This window comes from Protomyctophum bolini, assembly GCF_963924005.1.
Source record: "Protomyctophum bolini genome assembly, chromosome: 21".
Lineage (NCBI taxonomy): Eukaryota > Metazoa > Chordata > Actinopteri > Myctophiformes > Myctophidae > Protomyctophum > Protomyctophum bolini.
The window spans coordinates 14073335-14100370 of NC_137882.1; the positions used below are offsets into that span (position 1 = coordinate 14073335).

The window sequence follows — 27036 nt, forward strand, 5'->3', positions numbered from 1 at the left end:
TCTGTAATTGGACTATAGCTGTCAGTATGACAGATGCTTTCTCCCCATCATATTGATTGATTGAATACTTTACTAGTCAGACATGTACACAGCATGAGGTGCAGTCAGACATTTAGGCTAACATAAATATACCCTTTCACTCCTCTTTCCACTATTCTCAATAGTGTACATGCATCTAAGTCTATGCAGCACCATCACAGAAGCCTCAACTTAAACCGACAAAGATGATTTAATCAGTTCTGACATTTCAGAGTCGATCAAACAATCTCTGGCAGACTGTTAAGGCTAGCCATCACTATAGTGTTGAAGACAGGGTAAGTAGAACAAAACCGATAATGCTGGACACTCAAGTGAAAACGAAATAAGGCCATATGCACCCCCCCCCCCCCCCCCCCACACACACACACACACACACACACACACACACAAATAAAATCTATGAATCAATAAATAAAAACAAAAATCGAAATAATGTCAATCTGAATAAGTCACACTTTGATTCCTGGGGGGAAAAACTCCAGGAGGGGTAATTTACAAACAGGAGCGACCTGTATTGTTTTATGTAATAAACTATAGTAGGCTATAGGCCTAAAAATTTATGAATAAACGGACCAGGATAGTGAAAAGCTAATTCAAAGCATTTTCCTAATGTCTTGTGCCTTCTGTGTGTAACATCATCAAAACTCAAGAACCTGCGAACCATACCATTATGTAAAGTAAACAGCATCAAACTTATGTAAACTGTAGCATATGGATGACGAATTGTTTCAGCAAACGACATCAAAACTCACCAGTAAACATTTAAAACTTTGGTAAACAGAACATGTTTCAATGAAAACATCATTGCCTATAGTTAGTACGTAAAACCTGTCGCCAATTAATTTAAAACGGCTTTAGCACCACGGACAGCGACAGTTGTAATTTTAAACAAACGCATTTTTTACGCCAACAAAAACTAAGCAATGCAAAGCAACACACATTGTTTATTAAATGCTTACCAAATTTTCGGTCAGCGAAGGCAGATGAATAACAGAGGCTCAGAGCCAATGCAGCGAACAGGATGCTGGGACGATGCTGTGAATCCATGTTGCTCAACATTTACTGTAGACTAATCCATCGCATTACTACGCTACACCTGCAACATGTCCAATATTAACTCTCTTGCTGGACACTGGTCGGAAAACCAGACTCTACCGAAAGAAAAACATGGTGGTGGTAGCCTATAATTAAACGTCTGGATAACGCAGAGCAATTTCGCCGTGTTCCTCTCAGCACAGAGACGGTCCTTCAGCACCACAAACGGCAGGCAGGCGCCCCTCCTAAGTTTCTGACGTCAAGGCAAGCACACATGGCGAAGAGCCCGATCGAGGTCTCCGGGCGTGCCGTTTGTTGCATGTGCTTCACAATGGCTGCAGACTAGTGCAGTGCATATGATGTAGGCTACATGGGTTCATGAATCATGTGTAGCCTTTCTGTGACAATTAGCTGACTGGCTGGTGTTTTAGACTTTATTTTGCAACATTTCCCTGTTGGAATTTAAAGTTAAAAAATATATATAATTGCAAATAATGATATGCAGCAGCAGTGTTACGTAACACGAATCCACAGATCATGCATGCATGTGCCCTGTTGGCCAGGTGTAGCTAATCAGTGCTGATTACACCTGTGGCTGAGGACACCCCCTCCCTTATATAACTTATATGGCCCCTCCGTTAAAAGTGTGTGAAAATCTTTGAATATTTTTCCTTGGAACATCCATTTATGCATTGGCTAAAATAGTAGACCTGCTCACAGTGCGTTATGAAGCTTGTACATCTGCTATTTTTCTAATTATTTGAAAAATCTAAAAAATAAAAAAATCACATTGGGTCCACTCCGCAGCCAAATACAATCAAGTGGTGTAAATGATTACACTATTATGCTGCCGGGCAGAAACCGCTTATCTAATATATTTGTGTTTTCATAAATGAACGCCCTACTAGATCATACTACACAAGAGGATAAAAAGTTAAAAAGCTCCAGGTTAGCTGCAGAGTACACTGGGTGGTCCTGCTGGTGGTCCCTTGATGTCACCTTCAAATCGTCTGTCAGGTGGAAACTTCATATGTTCAAATGCAAAACTGTTAACCTTTCAGGATTCAAATTAAAAAATACCAAAAGTAGCAGATTCACAAGCTCGAAATGCGTCACATCTTGTAAAGGTGTGACATTTTAGAGCAAAGTGTTCATAAAACTTTTAACCTTTCAGGATTCAAATTAAAAAATAGCAGATCCACAAGCTCGAAACGAGTCACATCTTGTAAAGGTGTACAATTTTACAGCAAAGTGTTAATAATGGCAACAAATATTAATTGAACAATAATCGGTAATCTGGGTGCTCTCTTAGCCACAATTCACTCTAAATGGAGTACTGCAATGTTGACAGAGTAGTAGGAGATGGGATAACCACTCTTTCGTTTCTGCCAGCAAGCAAACAACAACAGTACATTTCCATTAACACATTAAAATGATTATCGAAAAGGTATATAACTTTGTCATAGTGAAATGTTTCCACAATCCAATGACTGACCATAATCAAATTATCTCTAACTGGTATCGCTATTTCTCATGTATGCCAACAGCAAAAGTGCTCAACAAATTTCTGAAAGGCAAGAGGAATGCTCACAGGGTCCACCGGAGGTTTTGAGGATGCATAAAATATGTTTTTAATATAGTGTACAAATAGATAGTACAAAAACAACGAAACATAGTTATCAAACAGCAACAACAAAGGACAATGCGTATATTATTATGTTCGATTAAAAGGACAATTCATGTGAAGGTGGACCTGAGCGTGTGTCTAAAAGAGGCTACTATCTTAGATGATACAACAGCTCTCACCTTCTTGAGAACATGTGGGATTAAGAAAAATAGGCCCAACATTTTAGAGGGAAGACGGTATATCCAGAATGTCATTCAACTTCTTTACTGCAGAAGCATAAATGGCCCTGTAGGGATAAAATATGTAAGAATGAATTACAATCCAAGCAGGCAAAAATTTACAAATTTTCTTCCTTGGTGAAGAAAATAGAAATATACTGTACATTATTCTCAAATTGGGGTTCAGGGGACCTTGAGGGTGTTTCAGGGGGTCCCCAGCGAAATGTGTTAATACAGCATCAAAACATTTTGACAACATTTTAACCACCATCTCTGTATTCTATACGTTATATACGGATATCCAAAAATATCAGATTTACAAGCTTGCAGCGTGACCCGGACATCTGCTTTTTGAAAATTCTGAATTGCTCTTCTCCACTCCACATTTTAGTCTAGTTTTGAATTTTTTCAGTATATTTAGTCTTAGTTGTAGTCCTCATAGCTTAGTTTTTATTTTGTTATCGTCAGTGAAAAAGATAGTCGACGGACATTTTACGTCATAGTTTTAGCCGACGGAATCAACACCGGAGTGAACATCTTGCTCCTTACCTCGGGATGTCTCCGTCTTGGTTTGCTGTGATGGCAGAATGTGCCTGAAGCTTCCTGTTCAGAGACAGGGCTGCTCTCTTCAAACCTGCTTTGAACTTCCCGGCTGAAACGCATGTCACACATCAAATTTTTGACCCACATCTTTTCCAAAAAGTGATCCAAAAGAGACCTTTTCTGTTATTGGGACAGACAATGAGGACACTAAACTGAGCATGCCTTGAAATGTCGACTGTACGGTATTAACCACTTAAAAGAGTAGTTCCAGGAGTAAATTGAAAGTCAAATACACAAAATAAACAAAGTCGTTTATTTTGGGTGAACTACTCCTCTAACCCTATTTCTTTGGCAGGTGTCCCCCAGGGACAGATTTACAGTATAAACTCATACGCTAAATGGTTAAAGTCAGACTGCAATTTTAGTCTGAAACGGAAGCCTGTATGTTTCTGAACCAATCAGAGTGTCGCATCCCTTCAGGCTATGTGACGTTAGTAGCTCCGCTGCACACAATGTGCAGTGCCGTTTGTTTACAAGTGAGAGAGACAGCCAGCCAAAGCATGCTACTACGTGGCTTATTTCTGACCTATAACGTTTTCAGATACACATTTTAGCGTGCAGATTACGTTTAAAATGAGTAATACACTGTCTGGACTCTGGATGTCATCTTCAATGAAAAACGTAGTTCTGTAATCAACTGTGAAACAGCTGTGTCAGAGGAACGTGCAGCTATGGGAATCAAACGGGTGGCAAAACCAAGCTTCTTGGTTTTGCCATCTATTGTTTTCACTATGTCTTTAACACAGCGGCCATTTTACTCTCAGCACAGCTCCCTCCGTGATGAGATAAAATGACAGCAGTGCAAATATGGTCAATGTGAACTCACTGTGGCTGATGACAGATAAGATGTGCAGGACCGCTGCCAGGTCAATCATACTGTCGATGGGCTCCACCTCAGACTCCAGAGTTAAGGCGATCTTTGTCAAAAAGGCTCTGTAAAGGGGGAACAAAATGAATAAAAGCCCACACCCACGTTTAGATTTATAGCTGTGAAACACACTATTCAATGTTGTGGCTTCATGAGTGTCTTATTATTTTTTCTTCCTCTTGAGCATAACTTAACTAAATTTCTTTCAAACCACCTGATTTATGGAACTGATCTGTATAATAATAATAATAATAATAAACATACAAATTTAAAAGCCTATGGATAAGGGAATAGCATACCGGTAGTTAACACACAGGTTCTAACAAGGCAGTTACCTGGTAACATCAGGAGCTTTGAGGACAGCAGTCATCAAGATGCCGAACACAGGACGCAATTCTTCCACAGTCTCTGGGATTATCACCCCTTCAGGATGGGAAATCTAAAAAAAAAAAAAAACAGAAATCTTGTTTGTAGATGTGCTGGGGGATGGGGAGACTCCCACTGTGTGTGTCCAGGGAATTACTTTTATTGATCAACAATCTACATAAAGCAACTAAGCAAGTACCTCATTATTGTAATTTAAACGCATGCTGCCAATTCAGGTAAAAAAAAGAAAAGCTATAATTCTATAGTGATATGGAAACATGTAATGTAAAATTATAATGAGCATTTGTTTTATTTCACTCACTATAGCTGTTTCAGAGAATGTCAAGCAAAGGACATTTGGAAACAAGGGGCTTATTTCCAGTGGTGGAAATAACGTACTTGTATAATGTACTCAAGTAGAATTTTTTGGTAATTGAGGCAATTCAATACTTTTACTTCTACTCCACTGCATCTCATTATTTGAATTATTATTCAAATACATTATTATTATTACAAAAAATACATTAACCACTTCAGCCCCATTTAAACTTTGGCCATTTGAAAATGCTTGTAGATCTGCCATTTTTAAACAATTTTTAAAAACGTTACACATAATGATAACTTCTGCATAATGAGTACATTTAGTATATGTTGATACCAATACTTTTGCCCTCAAGTACTTTGTTAGAAATGAGAGTACTTTTCCCACCACCGGACTTGTGTTACTGAATTCAAAATAATCAATCTAACTTATGAAATCTCTCACACACCTTCTGAAGCACATACTGGCTTTCCACGATGACGGCAGCGAAGACAGTGGAGAAGATCAGGTCATTCAGAGGGTTAGAAGGATTTCCCTCACAGGTCTGCACCACCTGGAGGAAGTCTGCCAGGCCAGGCACTAACGAGTTGCACAACTAGAACACAAAGAAGGGGATCACAAATTCACAATAGAAGTCAACGTTAAAGTAATTTCTCTACTAACAAACAAGGACATACAAATACCAATTACCCAACAATCACAACCTTTGCACTCAAATGTTGACTATAGTATACAGTATACACATCAATGTAGAAGCCAAATATACATTACAGGTTAGGCAAATTTAGAGCAACACCCCTTTGCACTGTTTATGCCTTTTCAGACAGGAAGCGACTGCTGACACACCTAGTAATTCATTTTCACTGAGTGTGTTTATTTTGAACATGCAGAGAAGTTGAGGGGCGATTATGTGCGGTCCCGTGAATTTGTCACGTTCGTGCTCGTTTTGTGTGCGACTAGACCTGGATTGTGGCCTGTTGCTAGACGACAATACCTGCGTCACTCACTCCCCGTCTGAAAGGATCTTTATTGGTTAGCGATATACACGTTGACTGCCACTTCCTATGCCAGATTTTCTAATGGGTTTCCCTCTACAGTACTCTATGGTTTCCTGGTTTTTGAAGCAAATGTGTACCGAGGCTACACCTCATTTGAACATAGTTTCTCTGTGGTGTCTTGCACCAAAAAATAGCCGATTTACAGTGCAACCCGATACATCAGTCTGCTGCCTTTAATAAATGTATGAAATGGAAAATAAAACCTCATCGGCACAGGCTAGTATTGTCACACCTCTTTTCCCCCTTCTGGGTCTTTCCTGAGACGGAGAGAGAGCAGCCCCAAGATCTTGTGGAAGATGCTGTCCACCACCCTGAGGTTGACCGTTGCAGGGTCCCGCTGGTCCTCTGAGGTCTGGGGTACATCTGTCCTCGCCATCTCCGTCAGAACACACAGCACCAGACACACACACAGGCAGCCTTTCTCTGGAAACACAAACGCACATCATGAACACTTTTTAGAGCTTTTATGAGAAGATGCTCAGCCTCAAGATCTTGCATTAACCCATTAAAGACCCGAGGCCGATTCCACTTTCCCCAAAATTATAGGTATTACATGTATTTTGTTCCAGAAACCCCCAGAAGCAAATATTTGAGTTAAAAATGTTAAATTGTGATGCGCTATGTGCTTGCCTTTTAAGTAAATAGCCAAAGTATAAAATAGTGGTTGATTGATTGATTTGATTGAATACTTTATACTTTAACAGTTTGCAGAAAAAAGCACAGGAGGGTACAGTTCAAGGATTTAAAACCCAAGAAAGCATATTCAATTAGTTTTTCGTTCTGTGACCAAAGACTTGCCGATCAATTCAAGACACCTACCCGACTGAAGGATGCCAGAGCACAAGTGGAGGATTTGAAACTTGAACTCTTCGTCCCCTAAAAGCAGGACGGCATCTCGGCAGACTGTTAGGAAGATCTGGTAAAAACAGTGAAAAAATGTGAAAAAACCAAATAGTAGTTCACCAAATAATGATTTATTTTCTATCAATTACACACCCCATGTTGAATTCATATAATATTCACTTGCAAATGACCTGCATTTGAGACTGTGCTCACTGAGTCTGTACCTAGTTAAGATTTTCTTTGTTTTGGGTTGGTCACGGTGCTCAGGTATTCTGCCACTGTGTATTCTCTGTTTAGGGCCAGATAGCATTCTAGTTTACTCTGCTTTTGTGTTGCTTCTTTCCAATGTGTCAGATAGTTTTCCTTTTGATGTTTTATAATTTGGTTTAGTCCAATGGGTTTACTATCTCGTGGCTCTGTTTGTGTTTGTGCCCGGAGTTCCAGGGCCAGATGGCTGAGGGGGCATCTCTCTAGAGTTTCACTGTGTGTGAGTGCCTTGTTATGGAGTGCATCTAGGTCACTTTCTTTTAGGTGGTTGTAGAACTTAAGTGCTCTCTTTTTTATTTTGATTATGAGTGGGTATCGTCCTAATTCTGCCCTGCATGCATTATTTGGTGTTTTTCGCTGGGTACGGAGAATGGATTTGCAGAGTTCTGTGTGTAGGGTCTCGGTTTGGTGTTTATCCCATTTTTCAAGATCATGGTTTGCTAATGGTCCCCAGATCTCGCAACCATAGAGGGAAATTGGTTCTATCACAGAGTCCAGTATTTTAAGCCAGGTTTTAATTGGGATGTCTATTTTTATGTTTATTTTGATGGCATAGAATGCCCTTCTTGCCTTGTCTCTCGGGTCATTTACAGCTTGGTTGTAGTTCCCTGTACTGCTGATGTTTAGGCCAAGGTAGGTATAGTTTTTTGTTTGTTCTAGTGGGATTGTATTTAGGAAAAATTGGTGGTTTTGGCGGCTGGGCCTTTTTTGAAATATCATGATTTTAGTCTTAGTTAGGTTCACTGTCAGGGCCCATGTCTGGGAGAATTTGTGTAGGAGATCAAGTTGCTGCTGTAGTCTTTCCTTGGTTGGGGACAGCAGCAGCAGGTCATCCGCGTAAAGTAAGCATTTGATTTCTGTGTTTGCCAAGGGGATGCCTGGAGCTGTAGACTGTTCTAACGTTTTTGCTAATTCAGTAATAAGGAAAAAACACACATATTGGCATTTTTACACTTTATTCATTTTACACTCTGGACTCACGTCATCCATCTCATCCACTCCACTCCGAAATTGTGGACGTAGGCTACTCTGGGATGATCCTGGCTCTGTAGGGTTGTCATCCTGGAGGATGGCGTTAGGTCCCAGATTCTGAAGATATGGGATCGCCACTGGCTCCAGAATCTCATCCAGATATCTCACTGCATTTGAGATTGCCTTCAATGATGACAACCTCAAGTTCTGTCTTGCCTCTGAGACAGATACTGCCCCATACCATGCCAAGCTGTTGCAGCTGCTTTTGGAACTTCCACCCACCGAGTTCCCTAACACTGTGTAAAATGAATAAAGTGTAAAAATGGCCAATATGTGTTGTTATTTCCTGTGGGTTTTTTCTACTGTTTGAGTGTGCAATCATCCAATCCACTAAACTAAGCTACTTGAAGCAAGGGTTGAATACCAACCATTTGCCATTTTGGCAAATCTTTTAGAGGCGCTACACCCACATGTTTAGCTGTGTTGCTCATTCCACGAACACCCAAACCTTACACTCTATACCTCATTGTAAAGCTGACTAATCAACTATTACAATGATATAAAATACAACACCAATTGGTATTATTAAAAAATAATGGACCAAAGTTAAGTTTCCGAACTTTTGTTGCCGAGTTTAGATTTTCACAATGGAACAGACTCCTACAATTCCAAGTGGGGGGGTCACACCCTGAAAAGGTTGAGAACGACTGCCCTGGCCTCATCTATCCTCCCCCCAGCAACTGGTTCATTGGTTTGGTATTTCTGTAGAAAGATCTATTCACGTGGCAGCCTGGCCGGGTCAATGGTCCTGGCACAACCCTTGTGCCATTGCTGGCCTTTGGGAGGTGGGTGAAGTTAGTTTGTTAGTCCTCTCCCCAAAACCTATAGAGGGTATGTGCATGACTAAAGTGAGTGGCAAATCGAGTGGTAAAGTGAGTTTAACGTTGTTTATGCAATCACATAGGACTTTTCTGTTTGTACTGTATGTATGAGCTGTCAAATCCAGAAAGTCGTTTTTGGTCCAGCATAACTTTCAGGTATAATGATGATGTCACGTGCATACCCTCTATAGTCCTCCAGGAAATGGATTACAGACTCACACCACATGAGACCAGATAGATTGTGGGTTGTGTACAAGCTACCCCGGCACGTCAAGCCCAGAGTCCCACTACTGGCAACGTGTGGTTACACTGCCCTGGCCTACAGCGTAACAATTAGAACTCACCTCCACTGTCTGTCTGGCCAGGTCCAGCTGTGCGTCTGGCTCAGTCTCATCGCCCTCGTTGTGACTAGCCAATAAGGGGAGCACCGCCTGTGTCACCCATGATGCCATGTGCTCTATAGACTGCAGGAAGTCACGACCCTCCGACACCTGAAGACAAAAAAAAGAAAAGGGGTTTTAAGATGGAGTGCCATGAAAGAAAAATCTTTCTCCTAATTAATTAGTATAATCACTGCACAAAAATCACGGCGCTCGATCCCAGGCACAGGCAACTCAGCTGTGCCTGGCAAAGCGATTTCAAATAGAAAAAGAAAAATTGGTTATTGCATCGTCAATTTTCGTTTCAAAAGTTGAAATGTCATTCTTGACAGTTGTAAATGACATTGGGTGTTTGTTTGCATGGCTGTCATCATGTATCATGTTGGATACGGTAAAACATTCAAGCAGCGCAGCCAGGTGCTCTGAGCCTTCGATTAGACAGTGGCCTGTTATTGAACCCATCTGTCATTTTCCAGAGATTTGGCTGCTGAATTCAGCAATCAACCAGTCAGGATCAAGCATCCAACCAAGCGGCGTGTAGGTTTACTGCCACCTGCTGGACGCAAAGCCAACCTCAGACTGCCGAGGCGATTTAGAGGGTGAACACACAGGACGGATATCCTGTTGTGGGCGTCCATATTAATGCTAAATAAATAGCGTCAATGCTAGCGAGCTAAAAAAGAGCCATACTTGCTCTAGAAAGCGCCAATGTTTCCATCTAGACCACCGGATAATCAGCAAAGGCCTCCGAACATCGCACGGTTATCCAAACCACGGAGAGCTCCGTAGATTTCGAGCTATTCAGCTTTTAGTCAGCCTGTATAATGGGATGCGGACGGGGGCGAGGTTGTGCAACCCGGTCTAGGATCGCTAAAGAAGGAAAGGCCAAAAAATTGAAATCAGCGATCCGGTTTGATATCAATAATAAAGCTCATCAGACGGAGCATTCCGCCAGGAGCGGAAGGTAATTAGATTCCATATGGCGGAACGTTACGTCACAAGCAGTAAGTCTGATAAGTAAGGGATAATATCTGGCTAGGTAGTCAATGTCGGGAGATAATTCACCGACAAGGAGTTTGGCCAGACGCTGGCTGCGTCTGGCCAGAAAACAAGGAAGTGAGTTGATCAAATTTAATCAATTTTCGGGTAGTCCATTTCTCGCTCAAATGTTTTCAAAAACATTTTTGAGAGCAATGTTTAAATGTAAATGACATTGTGTATCACTAGTGTGTGTATGTGTGTACGTGTATGTTTAGTTGTTTACATGGCTGTCATGTTGGAGACAGCAGTAAATCAAGCGGGCGCACCCGCGCAGCTGGTGCTCAGAGGGCTTGATTAGGCAGAGATCTGTTATAGAGCAGAGCGGTCATTATCAAGACATAACTCACCGCTGAATTCAGAGATTGACCAATTAATCAGAATCAAGCATTCAACCAAGCATGTAATAAAAGGGAGTTAACTCACATAATGCTGCAGGTGAATACTGAGCCGGCCGTGGAGTGTTAAGGCCTTAAGTGACGTCTCCACAGTGGGATAGGCAGGATCCATCTCCTCCGTGGAGCGGAGGTGAGCACACAGCACCGACTGTTGAGACAAGCACCACACACTGTTCAGTTCATGCACCTCTACAGTGGGATCCTAGTGTTTATTTCGCAGACCTAAACTATGATGAAAAATGTTCGTCGACTGCCTTTTTCACTGACGAAAACAAAACCAAAAGTAAATAAAAAGCAAATATATTGGCAATTTCATCAACAAATCAAAAATGACTAGAGATCCAGTAGAACTAAAAAACATGTAATGTTTGGTTGCGCTCTAAAAATACTCAATTGCCATCTACAAGCTTGCAATACGTCGCAGTGTGATGCTTGTGAATTTGTAATCGTCTATTTTCATCCACCGAGGCCTGCCAAAATACATTTGTCGACAAAACAAAACTAGATTTAGTCAACTAAAACTAGACTAACACTAAAACGTTTGAGATGATTAATATGACTAAAACTAAATACGTTTATTCAAATGGCGACTAAACAAAATCTAAAATTGCTGTCAAAATTAACACTGCCGTGAAGTTGAGACAAACATCACATAAGTTCATGTATCTTCTCCTGTAAAGCATACCTGATTCTGACATCAGGAGTCAGGACTTCAGCACTCTAGTATGGAGATGTAAGGGATATAACAGGACGGATGAAATTAAAGGTCAATGAATTAAACCAACAACATACCCTCCAAGCCTCAAGGACTTTGTGGAGCTGCCTCAGTGGTCCGTGGTTCAGAGGCACATCCACCCGAGTCAACTTATGACTCAGCAGATATTCCAGGTACGCTAGCGCCAACTCTGGTTTGGCCACCTCCGTCTCCTGGATTCGCACCGCATGTCGGTTATCATCTTTGCTCTGTAGTTGATAGAAAGACAACTTTAAGCCACTGAGATGTATGCTTGGATAAAACTGTCCGTTATCTGAATCACCCGTCTGTTGAAGACCCGCTCCACACAACATCATGTTTGTTGAGTTTTTAATATGTTTCTGAAGCTTATCTGTCAAACATCTGGTGGTTTTTGACACTCTGCTCACAACAACAATACCAGAATGTTAGGCAGCATCTGTAGCTTTTCCCACCCGATGCTGGTATAGGCATCGGAATGTGATTCGTGCCATCAACCGGAACCCTCTCGACAGGGTGGTTAGGATCAGCGGCAAGTTTATTGGGAGGGACCAGAAGTCACTCAGCAGCATCCATAAAAAACGGACAATAAAGAAGGCCTCTCAAATAGTTGAGGACAACACACACACCCTCCATAACCACTACGAACTAATGCCCTCAGGCAGGTGATACAGAGCATCAAAACTTACTAAAAAGGGGCTCAGATAGCTTTGTGCCCACCTCCATCAGACTCTTGAACAACTAGGCTGAACAACCCCCCCCCCCTCCTCCTCGTTGGAATCTCTAACAAACAACCCCCCCCCCCCCCCCCCCTTTCCACCTGATGGACTATAGTGATATACGCATAGGTTGCATACAGTATATATTTAGATTTTTAATTATTAGTACTTTTGTACATTTTTAATATATTATGCTTTTAAGTAGACTTAAAAAGTCGTTTTTATGTATATTTTATATAGTAACTGTGTTTGTGTGTACTGTGATTTCTTGTTGTCTTTACCACTGCACAACATAAGTTTCTGAAAGGAAAAATAAAGTTCTTTGAAGTTGAAGGAACAACTGTAATGCCAATTGCCAACTGTCTCTCATTTTATGAAGCACAAGGATAAGCAATAAGAAAAAGGACAGCCCTTTGACTCAATAGTCAAATCGAGCTGCATGTTTCGTGCCGACTCACCGCCGTCTTGTTGGACAAGGCTTTGGCGAGCCAGTCGGTGATAAGTTGGATGATGTCATTGGCCTGGCCCCAGCCGCACAAACAGTCTATGATGTGGCTGAAATCGGACGGCAGCGCTCCAGACTCCATCCTCCTCAACCTGGACAGGACTCCAAGGCTGGGGGCACACAAGACAGGTGTTGAGGTTTCAAATGTGTAAAATGTATACAATTCCTTTGAAAATGGCCCTAAGTACTAACAAGCTCAAGGCATGCTGTGAGCTTGTAGATCGTCCATTTTCAAATTGAATATATTACCTATATATTCAATATATATTACATTTGAAAATTGCAATATTTGCCTATGAGATGGAGTGGAGTAGAAAATTGGAAGCACTTCAGTAAAGTAAAAATAGAAATCCATAAACTCCCTGCCGAGCGTTCCATAACGATCTACCCGCCGTGCGGGTCAAACGGTAAATATCTTCTTTGTTTACATCTGTTGATGTTGTGTGAATTAAGCCCACAGAATGTTGTGACTCAGTGACTTCCTGCTTCAGTAGAACGGCGTTTGACCCCCGCCTAACTTCTTAAAGCCCCAACGAAATAACACACACACACCAGTGTATATATATATATATATATTATATATACACATACATCATTTCTGACTTCAGCATGCCTCTCGTTTGGAATATTAACGCTTCTAGAGAGACTTTAGCGTGACGTTAGGGCACACATCCGACTGGGTGACAGCAGACTATGGGCGAGAGATGGCGCTTTGGAATGGGGGGTTAGATCAATATATCCGCCTGGGTGACAGCAGACTATTGGGCAAGCGCTGGCGCTTTTGCATGGGGGGGGGGGGGCGTCAGATCAACATATGGAATGTCAGAACAGGCAATGTCAGCTCCATATATGGATATCTAAGGGTGGCAGCCAGGCCTTAATTTTCGGGCTTGTTGAGAACTCTAGTTTTCACCGGCTTCCAGGAGCAGCTGCACTAATAACTTTGGGGCAGGCCCGTCTAGAGTTTGAATGGACAGGTATCAGTCAAAAGGGAGACATCGAAGAGGAAGGATGGATGGGAAACATATGGAATCAGATGTCAGAACAGGTACTGACATATATCCATATCTGGAGATCTAAGGGTTTCAGGTCAGATGTAGAGTTGCTGGCCAATATTGATGACATCAGTGATCTCCATTGATGGTCTTAATTGCGACAGCAAGTCGCAATTACTATGACATCATGACACCAGGGATCTTCTACATCACCGATGTCATGTGATAACCTGGGCACCATATATGGGGGCTTTCCCCATGTATGGGGATTTTGACTCATACACTGACTGACTGACTGACAAAAAACGGACGATTTCATAGTTAATGCGACCTGCAGTTGCAACAAGACAAAGAGGCTCTCACCTGAATGTTGGAACTGACGGCGGGGGCATCAGAGAGGCCATGAATGTCAGAGCAACAGTGCAGCGCTCATCCTAAACGGAAAGGAGGGGTGGCATTAAAGACGATGTGGGGAGAAAGGAAAGAGAATACCTTCCTAAAACGGTAATATAATGCATCCCCAAAAGTGACTTGCATTCAATTAACCACCATTCCCTATTTTGGGCATGTAATTATAGGCAAACATTTTCATTAACACAATCGGAGCCGGGATTCCTTCAAAATAGAAGCTCTGGGGTGCCGGAAAGACATGGCCGCTTTTACTCTAAACCACTTAAAAGGAAAAGTGATTAAACGTAGCAGATCTACAAGCTCAGTGTGATTTTTTTGCCATTTGTTGCAGAACAAAAGTATGAAGTGGATAAGGACCATAAGACCATGATTTACCGTGAACACATTGAAGTACTTGGCCATGACCCTGCTGAACTTGCCAGTGGTGTACGCCTGGGACTCGACGTTTTTCTCCAGGGACTTCTTGACACTTCTCCACAAGATGACCACAACCTCCAGGAGGCCGGCCACCAGGGCCATGTCTCCCACAGTCAGAGGGTTTTCACCCTGCAAAGACCAGGATTCACCATGAACATGTACAGTATGCATGGATTAAAGCAAAATACAATATTATGAAAAAACCCATTATGCGATTTGTGGGACTAGCGCTGTTTCCCAAACAATTAACACAATATGTAAAATCTGGTTTTTAGTATTGTTCCTGCTGTTCTACATATCAACCAGGGAAGGTGAAGACAATCACAGATTGCTTTTATGACATATCCGAGACCTTTAGGGTTTTATGGAAGATGCTAAAGTTCTGAACACATTGTTAGTTTGATCACTTTAATGCTTTAAGAAAGAAATAACCGAAGATAGCCAAGCTTGTAGGCTATTTTCACTGCCCTTCCATAGAAGACATGCTGGCTTCTATTGGAATCCAAATTAAAGCATCAGTCGTGGCGAATGAGAACTTTAATCCATGGATTCAGTGTGACTATATAATGCTGTAGCTCCCAAGGTGCTTTGCCATTGGCGATCAGCAAAGCGCTGTGCATGACATAATAAAATATTATACTGCTGTAATGATGAGTATATGTGTTGGGATACCACCAAGTGAAGTTTCGAGAGTCGAACGCTTCTTCAAACCGTCTGCCATTCTGACGAAGAGCTCTGGTCTCAAGACACCAATAAATGTTCATGGAACAATAGTCTGTTGTTTGCGGTCTCTATTTTGTCCCTTTTCTTACTTGATATGATTATCATCAAGTAAATTACTATTATAATATTAGTACAATGTGGATATTTCAGTTCAGTTCATTAGTGGAACCACTGCATTTATGGAATATTACACTGGAGTATAGTACATTTGTCTGTAAATGTCGCCATTTTTCCTCCTTTCTGTCATGTTCTTGTTTTTCTTTTTTTGGTCAAGATATGTGTGGACTCCACGATCAGGATAGTGTAAAAGAAACCATGCACACAGCCACCATACAGAATAATTTTACTCAATCATTTTAGTAGTGTTCAGTACATAATAAATTGCTCCGTCTTACAATGCTGTTCTCCTTGTTGGTCTCATTAAGCTCACTCATGTCCCCCTGTTCCAATACACATTTGTTCAGAATGCGCCGAATAGCCAGTATCAGCTTCACTGAGGAACAAAAAGCAAAGCAAAATGTACGAATAAACTTTACATGGCGAGTGGGACAGTAGAGGTCAGTAAATAGTCTGTCAAATGACAAAAACAGTACAAATGCAGAAGTGCTATAAGGGTGAAAAAGCAATCAATGTGTGTGATGAGAAAAGGTTTTAGAGCATTTTGTGTTATTTCACTTTTATAGAATCCAGGCCAAGAAAGAGAGTAACTCTTTCTCTTCACTTCAGTGGCATTTAAAGCACACAGAAAGTAAAGTAGTTAGCCTAATCTGTGATTTGTGAACAGTGTGAATGGACACAATATGTCAATACTGTATATGATGTTTTGGTGGCCAACTGGCCATACAGCCACCCAGTTGAAGAAATTGCATATTTAACCTTTGCATTTTCTGAGATCGTCTGGAAGACTGAACATGCATAATGCATTATGTTTTCAAGTTTGACCACTGTTTTAATCTTAAAATAACGAATTAGCGAAAATGAACAATCTAGAAGATTACAAAACGTTGCAGAGCTTGTAGATACAGTAGTCTGTGTTTTTGGTGCATGGCACGCTTCCATAGAACAGGTGTTCTCACGACTGTCTCCCACCTAGAACTCACAGCATCCCCAGACCATGTGTGCCATGGTAGAGGCAGAACAGTACATCTGCCAGCTGACTGCACTCACCTATGTTGGTGGGGGCGGTGTATAAGTGGGCATAATGATAGAACTTCCTGGCAGCCTTGCCGTTGGTTTGGAGGAAGCTGACGCACCGGCTGCACCAGACCTTGTCCGGCTCGTTGACGGGGAAGAAGGACTTGAAGATGAGGTTGACAATGCGCTTTGAGACGGGCGGCGAGTCAGAGACCAGGCGCGCCAGGAGGTGTTCCATCTTGCACACGTCCCAAAACTGAACACAAGGAGAGAGAGAGAGAAACTATCGTGATCCAGATCTCACTGCCGAGATTTAACTAACCTTTGAGCCACTGCACGCAATGCCGAGTTGCTTGTCATGAAAATCCACTTAAGCGGTGTAATTGCTTATTGTAGTGTTAAAACATATTCCAAAGTGCCGACCACAATGCATTACAACGGCCATTGGACTCAACCCTTTGCACGCCAGAGCGACGGACCTTTTTGCGCATTTTATGGCATTTTATCATGAACATTAGTGAGGACCAATTATATGAAGTCAACATGCAACCGTTTCTAAATGAGGTCACAACTATATAAAAATATATATTCATTACAAAAGCATATGGATTCCAAAATATATACAACCATACATATAAACAATAACTATATAAATAGGTATATATACAGTAATGCCACACATATGCAACAAACTAAAAAACACCCACTCACCTTGGCCGCTCGCACCGCCTTAACCTTGATAAGCAAATCAAGGAAAGCCACACGGACCTTCTCAGACTTGTCGTGAATACTGTACTTTAAAGTAGGCAGGACTTTTTCCATCAATGGGTGACTGAGAGGATTGTCCAGGATGATGGCCACACACTGCAGGACACAACCAAACCAACCATGAATTATTGCAAAGACTGTCCAGCTGCCAATGGCGTTTCTCACACAAATCCTGTTTGCAGGTGGGCTGGTGGGCCTAATGCTTAAATCACATCGCATCGCTTAGCAAGGGCCAGCTAAAATATGTAATTCAAGCTCCTGGTGTGATTTGTTATGCTTTCCCTAATTTGTGTGAGCATGTCGAGTCCAAAAGTTAATACCTAGTGGCCAGTGGCAACAGCACTCCCCCTGCAAATATTGTTTGCAATGGTAATAATGTCCCTCCTTGGGCAATACAAAAATATGAAAGGGACAAGCAAAAGCAATGCCTAGAAATAATCTACTTAAACTCTGGTATTATCTGCTAGTGGAACTGGTGAAAGCTTGCACATGCCAGGAGGAGCCAACTGTAGCAGCTATCTGGACAGGATTTTGTTTCACCTTGGGAGGTAAATAACCAGTGGAGGAAAGAAAAGTACTCACATTTTTTACTTAAGTAAAAGTATCAATACTCCAATGTAGACGTCAGACGTAAAAGTCAGGAATTCAAAATGTAGTAAAGAACAAAAGCATTGGCATCAAAATGTGCTCAAATGGATATTTCACTTTCAAAAATGTTTTGGGTCATGTCTGCTCAGGAGAACACCCCTGGCAGTTTTTAAGTTGCTCAATTCAGTATTTACGTATTTGGTATAAATGTTATCAGACTTGCTATTACAACCCCATTGTACTATAACTAAACTCCATTTATAACGGAGCGAAATAACTCATGGAATGGACTAGTTTGCCCATAATAATATAAGAAAACAACCCAAAACTCTAAAAAAGTGGTCTTAGGCTTTAAGTGAAATATCCCTTTAAAGTACCAAAAGTAAAAATGCTCACTATGCAGAATGTCCCAAGTTAAAAAAAAATAAAAATAAAAATAAGAATAATAATCAAAAGTAACTAGTAACATTAATTACAAATAATTGTAGTGGAGTAAAAGTAAAATATTTGCCTCCGAGATGTAGTGGAAACATTAGAAATCCTGTCAAGATTTAGTTTCACCTTGGGGAGGTAAATAACAGTGTCTATAAGACTACTTGTGTTGCTCTCCTGGTACACCAGGAGAGGGCACAAGAGTACACCAGGTCCCAAAGCCAGGGAATGGAGAGATTGCTTATATTTAATTGTATACACAGCTTGGTTGATTGCTTGATTTCTGGTCAATCACTGAATTCAGCGTGTCTTATGAGTGTGTTATTTCTGAATAATGAGAAATAGACGATGCAGTAACTGAAAATTGATTCTATTTGATCAACACTTCCTTGTTTTCCAGGGCGACTGTGTCTGCCCAGCGCAACACTTTCATTACCGTAAGCAAGGAAATACTTCGTTTTGTTGTTACTTTTGGGTCAATTAATTAATTTAAGTAGTCGTAGAATAAGCAGGATAATATATGACGAGGCGGTAGTTGTTTAGAAATAATGCCCTTCAGGCTGATTAAACGCCGGTCAACGTCGATTATTTCTTAACAACTACCTACGCATATATTATACCTTGCGTACTGACCGGGCCGTGACCCACCTTTAAGACAGTGCCACGGACATCTGGGCAGCTGGCGTCGTTGACCAGCTCCAGCAGCTTCTTCACGAAGTCTGTGATGACTTCCGGAGGGAGGACCTCCCAGAACTTGGCCAGGATCTTACACGCGCCCAGTGTCGCTGTGGAGCGCACACGTGGATGGACGTCATCCAGGAGGCCCTGAGAGCACACACACACACACACACACACACACACACACACACACACACACACACACACACACACACACACACACACACACACACACACACACACACACACACACACACACACACACACACACACATCATAATCGTCAAAAGAAATTGAAAGCAGAAATAACAGATCAACAACCTTACCACGCGTTACAATCAGCCGTTTCCACTATTTTTATAAAATGATGAAATACAGTATATCAGTATTTTCAAGTGACGCGCTATGAGCTTGTATATCTGCTATTTTTTTTATACATAAAGTATAAAATAAATTAATGTAGAAATTAATCTAACATGACACCGATGCTTTCCCGATTTTAATATTGGGTTAAGTCGTTACGTTTTTACTCATTACTCTTGCTCATCAAAGTTGCATTGTGGGGTGCCAGTTGGCCTAGTGGTCCAGGCACAGTCCACATATAGGCTCTGGCCTGACAGCGTGTTGCGTGTTCCGAGTCCCGTTCATGACAACCTTTGCTGCATATCTCCCCATGTCTCTCTCTCCCTCTTTCCTGTCATTCTTCGCTTGTATCGATCAATAAAGGCAGAAAAGCCAATAGCAAATCCTCTTTTTTTTTTTTAAGTCAGTGCCGAGTGCTCACCATCAACATGTCCAGTTGTTTCTGAATGGTCTCGTCAATCTTCTCGTTGTTCTCATTGGGGTCGTGGAGGACAAAGGCGTCGGTGAAAAGGAACGTCGCGTTTGCACGCACCTCATAGTTAGGAGCCTGCAGAAATGAAGCCATGAATTACCAGATCATATTAGTCTATCCAGAAAGAAATGTTATATACAGCGTAGAACAGACAGTAGAACAAAAAGGGCCTTTCTGTGTGGAGTTTGCATGTTCTCCCCGTGTCCCCTAGGCTAGGTACCCTCACAAAATACATGCAGTAATCCTGGTCTCTAAACTGCCTCCCCCTGGCCAGATGGGGCGGCTGATGGAGGGGAAAGGAACTGGTTGGAATAACGTGTTCCTTCCACGAGCTACGTCCACCCGGGGAAACATCCCCTGGGCCCTGTCAGGTGAAAAGGACTCCTCATGCATAGAAGGAAGCATGAGGTCAGATCGTTGCTCTCCACAGGTTGGCAGAGGAAGTGTAGTGCCCAGGATTACTATTAGATAATTGACACTGGGTGAAAAAATGGGTTGCAAAATCCTGGGACAATGTTTTTAAGAAAGAACAGACAGTATTGGAGGGCTGCACTGTCAATCAAAAGTTTAAAAATATTTTATTTCAACTTGGCAATTAACATTTTTTTTCAGCCAACTGTTACAATGCACGTTACAATGTTCAGATAAATGAGATTTGACATAATCGTGCAGCCCTATTGAATTTTAAATGTGTTAATTGAACCAAAAGTCAATGAAATCAGCATACACTTAGAGCTCTCCAGAGAATGGGCTTGTAGAGTTTATGAAGCATCGCATCCACGCTTGGAACAGACTTCCTGCTGTGGAAACAGCTTACGATCTACAATCAGAGAAAATAGAACGTTAACACACAAATAGAAATACGGAAAACTAAAACAACAGCAAAGAATCTACTTCACAGATAAATGAAAATTTGTCTAAAGCTGAACAGGGGGTCCGGGACCGCTAGGTGGTCCTCAGAGTTACTACAGGGGGGCCGCCAAATCTATGAGTGATAGACATTTTATTTTTATTTAAATTAACCACTTGAACTCTAGTATCTGTATTATGAGAAGAAAATTAAATAGAAATAAGCTCATGCCTAGCGTCGTGAGGAGCTGTGAGGTTGTAAATCGGCTATTTTCAGCAAAGAGATTTGGTGTAGTATTGACGTTTAAGTTGTTAAATGTATACACATTAACATGAATCCAACACGACAGCGATGACAGTGCTGTCAAAGAAGTCTATGAAGCTATGAAAAAGTTAAACATGCACCACACTAGGTTTCTGGGAGGTCTAAATTAAGCCCTCCGTTAATATGGCATCAACCGGTGGTACGTTTACCTGTAGGACCTTTTTATAGACAGGCGACGTCCTGGGGAGAAGGATGGCGCTTTGCATCAAGTTCTGAATGCAGGTGTTTTCCATCTCGTCCAAGAACTCTCCTGAAGACTTCTTCCAGGCTCGGAAGTAGATGTCCGCTATGTGGGTGGTCACGTTTCTTAGGGAGTAACAACAACATGGGTAATAAGTAATGAGTAATAAGTTGGGTCGGTTGAGTAAACCAGTGGTTTTCAACATGTCATCACGTGTGTGATTGTTTTTTTATTTTGGGGGGGGGGGGGGGGGGTACTGGCCTACTGGGGGTCCCCAGATGACAGTGAAGTGACAATTTAAAGGGGAATAGCACTCATTTTACTATGTCATTAAAATACCTTTAGAGTTGTGTAGAAATAATTTTAAAAAAAGAAAACCCCATTCTGTGTTGCCTAGAAGGTCTGAAACGTGATCAGTAACATTATGAAGTACATCTCTGAGATGTACTTCATATTGTTACTGATGTTACGGACGGACGGACGGACAGACACACACACACACACACACACACACACACACACACACGGAGTACAGGACGTATACTCTCCCAAATGCCTTCGGCCTGATGGAGACAATGACCTCCATTAGATCTCCATAGAAACTGGTCAAATATTTTGCCAAATTGTCAGAGAGGTAGAATTGTGAAAATAGCCGATCTACACGCTCTGCCATCTTCACAATATTTATCTGCGGAAACGAGTCAAACTAAATGTAATGCCTCAACTCCTACATTTCTAAGTGCTTGTCAGGGTGGTGGTGGTGGGGGGGTCCCCAATTAGAATATGGGGGGGCGGGGGTTGAGAACCACTGGAGGAAACGTTTGTTAACTCTTACTTGCTAAAGAAGTTCAGCTGATTTTTGACGACGCCATGAATCATCCAGATGAAGCTGACGTGCCATCGGAACAGAAACACCAGAAACCGCTGTCCCTGTTAGAGTCAGAGTAAAAGTACAAAGCTATTGGCATCAAAATAATACAGCACAATGGAGTACCAAAAGCACAAGTAGCCTAGTCAATATGCATTTGTAATGTATAAAATGTATAAATGTATTTGGAAAATTAGATATCTTGCAGATCAGCTATTTTCAATAATCACGGTTTAAATAGGGCTGAAGTGATTAATGTATGTTTTTAATAACATTTTAAATCTAAAAAGTAACTAATAATTGTAGAGGAGAAAAAGGTTGAAAATTGGAAACAGTCCAGTGCAGTAAAGATTCTTCAAAAGTACTGTACCACTTACTTTACACCACTGCATGCACGATATTGCTATACATATATAGACGATATTGCATATACCATGATCCACTCACATCATCATGATTAATGAAATTGACGTTTTGGAAGCACTGAAGCAGCAGGTGCTTTATCTGCTTGTTGTCCTCCGATGTGAAGTCCAGGCCTAGGAGTACATTATGGAGGACCCACAGTCTCTGGATGTCAGCCCCCTGCATGGCAACATACACAATACACAGGCACATGGCGTACATTGATAGCAATAATTACTTTGCCAATGTATGTTTCAATCAGTTTAACATGGAATAAAGCTAAATAAAATGTCATGACTGAACCGCTTTGTCCCAAACTGTGATTCGTGACTAGTGCTCCATTTCCCCAAATAAAATAATTAACAGAGTAAGATGAGTCAATCTGGACATTCTATTGTTAGTTCGACCACTTCATTACTCCATCTTAAAATGACTAATAACATTTGGAACCGTTTCCGGAACCGGTTTTATCACACCGTCATGGCTGTTTATGTGGACTTCACGTCTGCTATACAATTACAAATACTAGTGGTTCAGAAACGTTTGAATTTCAAGGACCACCGTTACACGCCTGTAAGGGTCCATTTGGAATCGTTAAAGGGAACCGTTAAGGAATCAAAACGCTGAGAGTGAATCGTTAAGGAATTAACATTGAATCATTATTTTCAATTGTATCTAGCTATTGAATGGATGCACGGTTTTACACCGATAGTTTTTTCGCGAACATCCCTCCGATTATACAAGGGTAGTGGAGATGAACATTATGCGACTACTTAAAAAGGTAAGCAAGTGGCTGGCAGTGAATAAGTTAGTGGGTTAAGTTCACACGGGCCCACATGGTTCGTATCGCATTACTGACAGATTTCTTTGCCGTGGTCTTCTGCAGGCAGATGAGGAACGCGGTGCGGCCAAACTTTTCCTTCTTCTTCAGGCCTTTCTTCCACCAGGCCTCAAACAGCCTCAGGAGGTGGAGGTAGAGAGGCTCGTCTGACACAGGCAGTGAACCCAGAAGATCTGGATGTGCGATACGTGCCATGGGGAGAGATAGGGCTGTCACGCTTTTACACATTTAACTTGACAATTAGTCATCACACAAATAATTGCTATTAACGATTTAATTGCGTTCGTGGCATTGAACATGGTGAATAAACAATACATTTCCATTTGCAAAATGCAAAGGGCAGATATGTCAATAACTGAAATATACAAATTAATTACTGTATATTTCAATGAACAAGCTGACTACAAGCTTACAATAAGCCACAAAGTGACACGTGGTAAGCTTGTAGATCTGCTATTTCAGCTTTTGTATGTAACATTTTTCAATATGGAAATGACAAAATAATTGCGATTATCGAAAATAATCCTGATTATCAAAAATAATTGCGATTATGTAATAATTGTGACAGGCGTAGGGAGAGGGGGGAAATCAGAGACCTATACTCTCATGCAAGGAAATTAGATAATAGATGAGAGATTTAATCTTAACCAAACTTAATTGATCATGGAGGTGCAATAGTGAGCTTGTAGATCGGCTATTTTGAGTGCACCGGCATGCTTCCATAAAAGACATGCCGAGTGCTGACTTCTATGGAATGACTGAAATAAAGTCTTGATAAAGTGCACCCACCGTGAAGCCTGTCGGCACATGCCAGGAGAGCCTTATATGTGTCATCTTGTAGGACATTTATAGACAAGGTAGTCACCAGTGTTACGCCTTCCACAACAGACATGACATGTGTCTAGGAAAGGCACAAAATAAATAATCCATGTATTACAGTGGTGTTCAACCCTTTTGATATCACGGTTCATTATTTATTCAGCATTTGAGAAACATTTCCAAAATATTTCACCCCATTTCCAGGCCCATAGCAATCACATATATGAGGCTCTTAAGTCTCCCTCGTGACATACATACTGTATTTTAGGGGGAAGATTCACATATTTATGTACCGTAATTAGGGATGACCCTTTGATACGATACTAATATGACCCGATATGACAAACAAGGGACAATACAGATACTTTTCCGATAATGATACAGTATTGGGACATCTCCAACCGTAATATGACAAAAGTTTCAAAAACTAAATTAACAGTGTAATTTAAGGGGTGCCGTGGGTGAAACAGTAATTTAGACAAAGTTGCCCTGTAAGTCAAAACCGTTTGAGAAGCACTGCTGTAAAAAAACTCACCCGGTCTACAGCTGCGTCCACCTCCATGCCATCCTCTCTGGCGTCCTCCTGGCCCAGACGCAGGCTCCAGCGCTCCGGGGGCACCGCGGCCAGCACCTGCTCCAGCAGCGAGTCCAGTCTGCTCCACAGAGTGTGTCTCTGCTCCGTGGACAGCTCCTCCACGACCTCCCCGATGTCAAAGGGGTCCGTTCTCTCCTTCTGCTCGACCAAAAAAACAACGGGTGCAGTCCAGAAACATAATGTCAGCGCATAGGGCTGGGCAATGAACCGGTATACGTGACAATAGCAGCGATCTACTGTAGAGCAGTGTTTCTCAAAACAGGGGTACGTGTACCCCTAAGGCCTACAGCGGGTACTTGAGAGAAAATGGAAACATTGATTTTACCGCTATGTTTAATGGTAAAACATTGACACATGTATGTGAACGTGCTGCTCTGTAAATCTTTAAACCAAATTAAGTACGGGTTAAGCAGTTTGACTAGCAAACTGTTACTGAATATTGACATAAAAACTGGACTTTTGATGTTGTTGTCGATTAAAGTTACTTGGATTCAGCAATGCAGAAAAGGGGGTACTGAAGCCCAATACGTTTGAGAACCACTGATCTAGAGGCTTCTCAAAACCTGTGTGTCTTCTCAAAGTCTCACACACACACGGTTGAAGCAAAAGGGTGACAGAGATTTTTTCTGAAACTCTGGAACAGTTAGGTTTGCCCCCTCTATGGACATCTTCAAGTCCATACTTAAAACACACCTCTTCTCTCAAGCATTTGAAGCACCCTAGACTCTTTCCAATCTAGCCTGATCGAAATCCCAAGTCTGACAGCTGAACGAAAATATAACAGTCCTTCAGTGGTGGAAGAAGTACTACTCACACTGTTTTACTTGATTAAAAGCATGAATACTACCATGTCTAAGTAAAAGTACAAAAATATCAGCATCAAAATATACTTAAACTACCAAAAGTAAAAGTACTCTTTATGCAGAATGTCCCATTTCACAATTTTAAGATGTATAAAAAGATATTTTTAAAATAGTTTTGTAATACCACCATTTGATGAGATTTAGCCTCAAGCCAGACCCAAAAAGTACAATCTTTTGTTATCGTTGGATTATAAGTTGGATTTGGCCACAATTCCATGCTGTACTGTATGTAGTACAATAGCCAGGAGAGATAAACGTTGATAAAAATAACATGTTCTTCTACGCTCTAATTGCATAGACTTCTTGTACAGTACATTAATAATGCAAATGTTTAAAAATAATTTACGGGGCCATTTGGTTTCATTTTACACTCCCTCGAGACAGTTAAAGATCTATAAGGGTCCATTTGGTTACCAACTCTCCATCATTTAGCTGGGGACCACCTGGAAGTGGAACCCAAGGACACAGTTGAGCACCACTGGATCATTGCCATTGACATTTGACAGTCTGTTAGCATCAGGGCTAACATAACAGTAACACTCATCATTCACAGAGAAACAGCTGAATGAAATGCTGGGCTCTGGTCCATGGCCTACATGGCAGATATAACGTTACTTACATGAAGTTTAATTAAACGTAGGAAGTCCTCCACATTCTCGCTGCGGGCAGCGTCTAAAAACGCCTCACGTTTGGACATGTTTGTGCTTGCCTTCTCCCCGGGCAGATGTACAGCCTGTGATATATTTAATTAGGATACATTATAATAATAAATAATACATACTTTTATATACTGGTGCGGGTTGCTGGTTGTAATTATTACACCTAATCAACCTTAACATGTGTCAACTCGACTGTCAACTCAACAACACCCGAGTCTAACTGTCAAAATTAAGATCATAACAAAGTAAACAAACATGGCAGTCTGTGGTTTACGGAGTTATCGATCAGACCAGAAGCAGCGCATATCCGATAGAACCTTGAAGTTATTCAGCATAGCATCCAGACTGATGTATTATATTTATACTACAATCTGTATACAAACAAAGACTAGTTACCTTGCTGTGTATGAATGAATCTGTGTCTGTCAGACAGAGCTCGCGCTAGTCACAACCTATTGTCACAACACAACGCGCGCCCACAGTTGTCAGTTTACTGTGAGCCCGCGTAAAGTTTGATTCGTTCTGAAAATGAACACCCGTGTTGCCAGTTTGTGATAACCAACGGTCTGGTCTGTGGACAGATACATATTCATTTGGGGGTCCTTGACGCGCGTCCTTGACATGAAATTGAAAATGTTTGAGAACCACTTGTTTGAGCAATATTAAGAAGCAAGCCCAAATAAGCAACTACACTTCAGAAACAAGCCACCCCCCAATAAAAACCCACAACTACAAAAAAGTGACTTTACACGGTAAAAGAAATGCCCAAAGTCGCTTATAA

General features: G+C 41.4%; 2 protein-coding genes across 2 annotated transcripts in view; both read right to left on the minus strand.

Annotated features, from left to right (window-relative positions):
* The window catches only part of ptprn2 (protein tyrosine phosphatase receptor type N2), a gene marked incomplete at its 5' end in the record, with an annotated part of 180087 nt that extends 179001 nt beyond the window's left edge, over positions 1 to 1086 (minus strand). The window contains one exon of the mRNA XM_080793327.1: positions 999 to 1086. Coding sequence (XP_080649453.1) covers positions 999 to 1086 — 88 coding nt within the window. The remainder of the gene's footprint in view (positions 1 to 998) is intronic.
* A 1601-nt stretch (positions 1087 to 2687) lies between these two features.
* Positions 2688 to 26759, minus strand: ncapg2 (non-SMC condensin II complex, subunit G2). The gene is made up of 27 exons (XM_080793578.1): positions 26652 to 26759; positions 26216 to 26329; positions 24674 to 24871; positions 24109 to 24220; positions 23338 to 23492; positions 22524 to 22658; positions 22044 to 22138; positions 21177 to 21333; positions 20581 to 20673; positions 19803 to 19928; positions 18989 to 19165; positions 17264 to 17416; positions 16586 to 16808; positions 15814 to 15911; positions 14654 to 14824; positions 14231 to 14301; positions 12826 to 12982; positions 11708 to 11878; positions 10944 to 11063; positions 9444 to 9590; positions 6956 to 7052; positions 6369 to 6559; positions 5527 to 5673; positions 4726 to 4829; positions 4349 to 4455; positions 3469 to 3571; positions 2688 to 2987 (listed from the first exon to the last, which is right to left on the minus strand). The coding sequence occupies exons 2-27, from the start codon at positions 26291 to 26293 to the stop codon at positions 2924 to 2926; spliced, it is 3450 nt and encodes a 1149-aa protein (XP_080649704.1). The 5' UTR covers positions 26294 to 26329; positions 26652 to 26759; the 3' UTR covers positions 2688 to 2923.
* Positions 26760 to 27036: the final 277 nt, after the last annotated feature.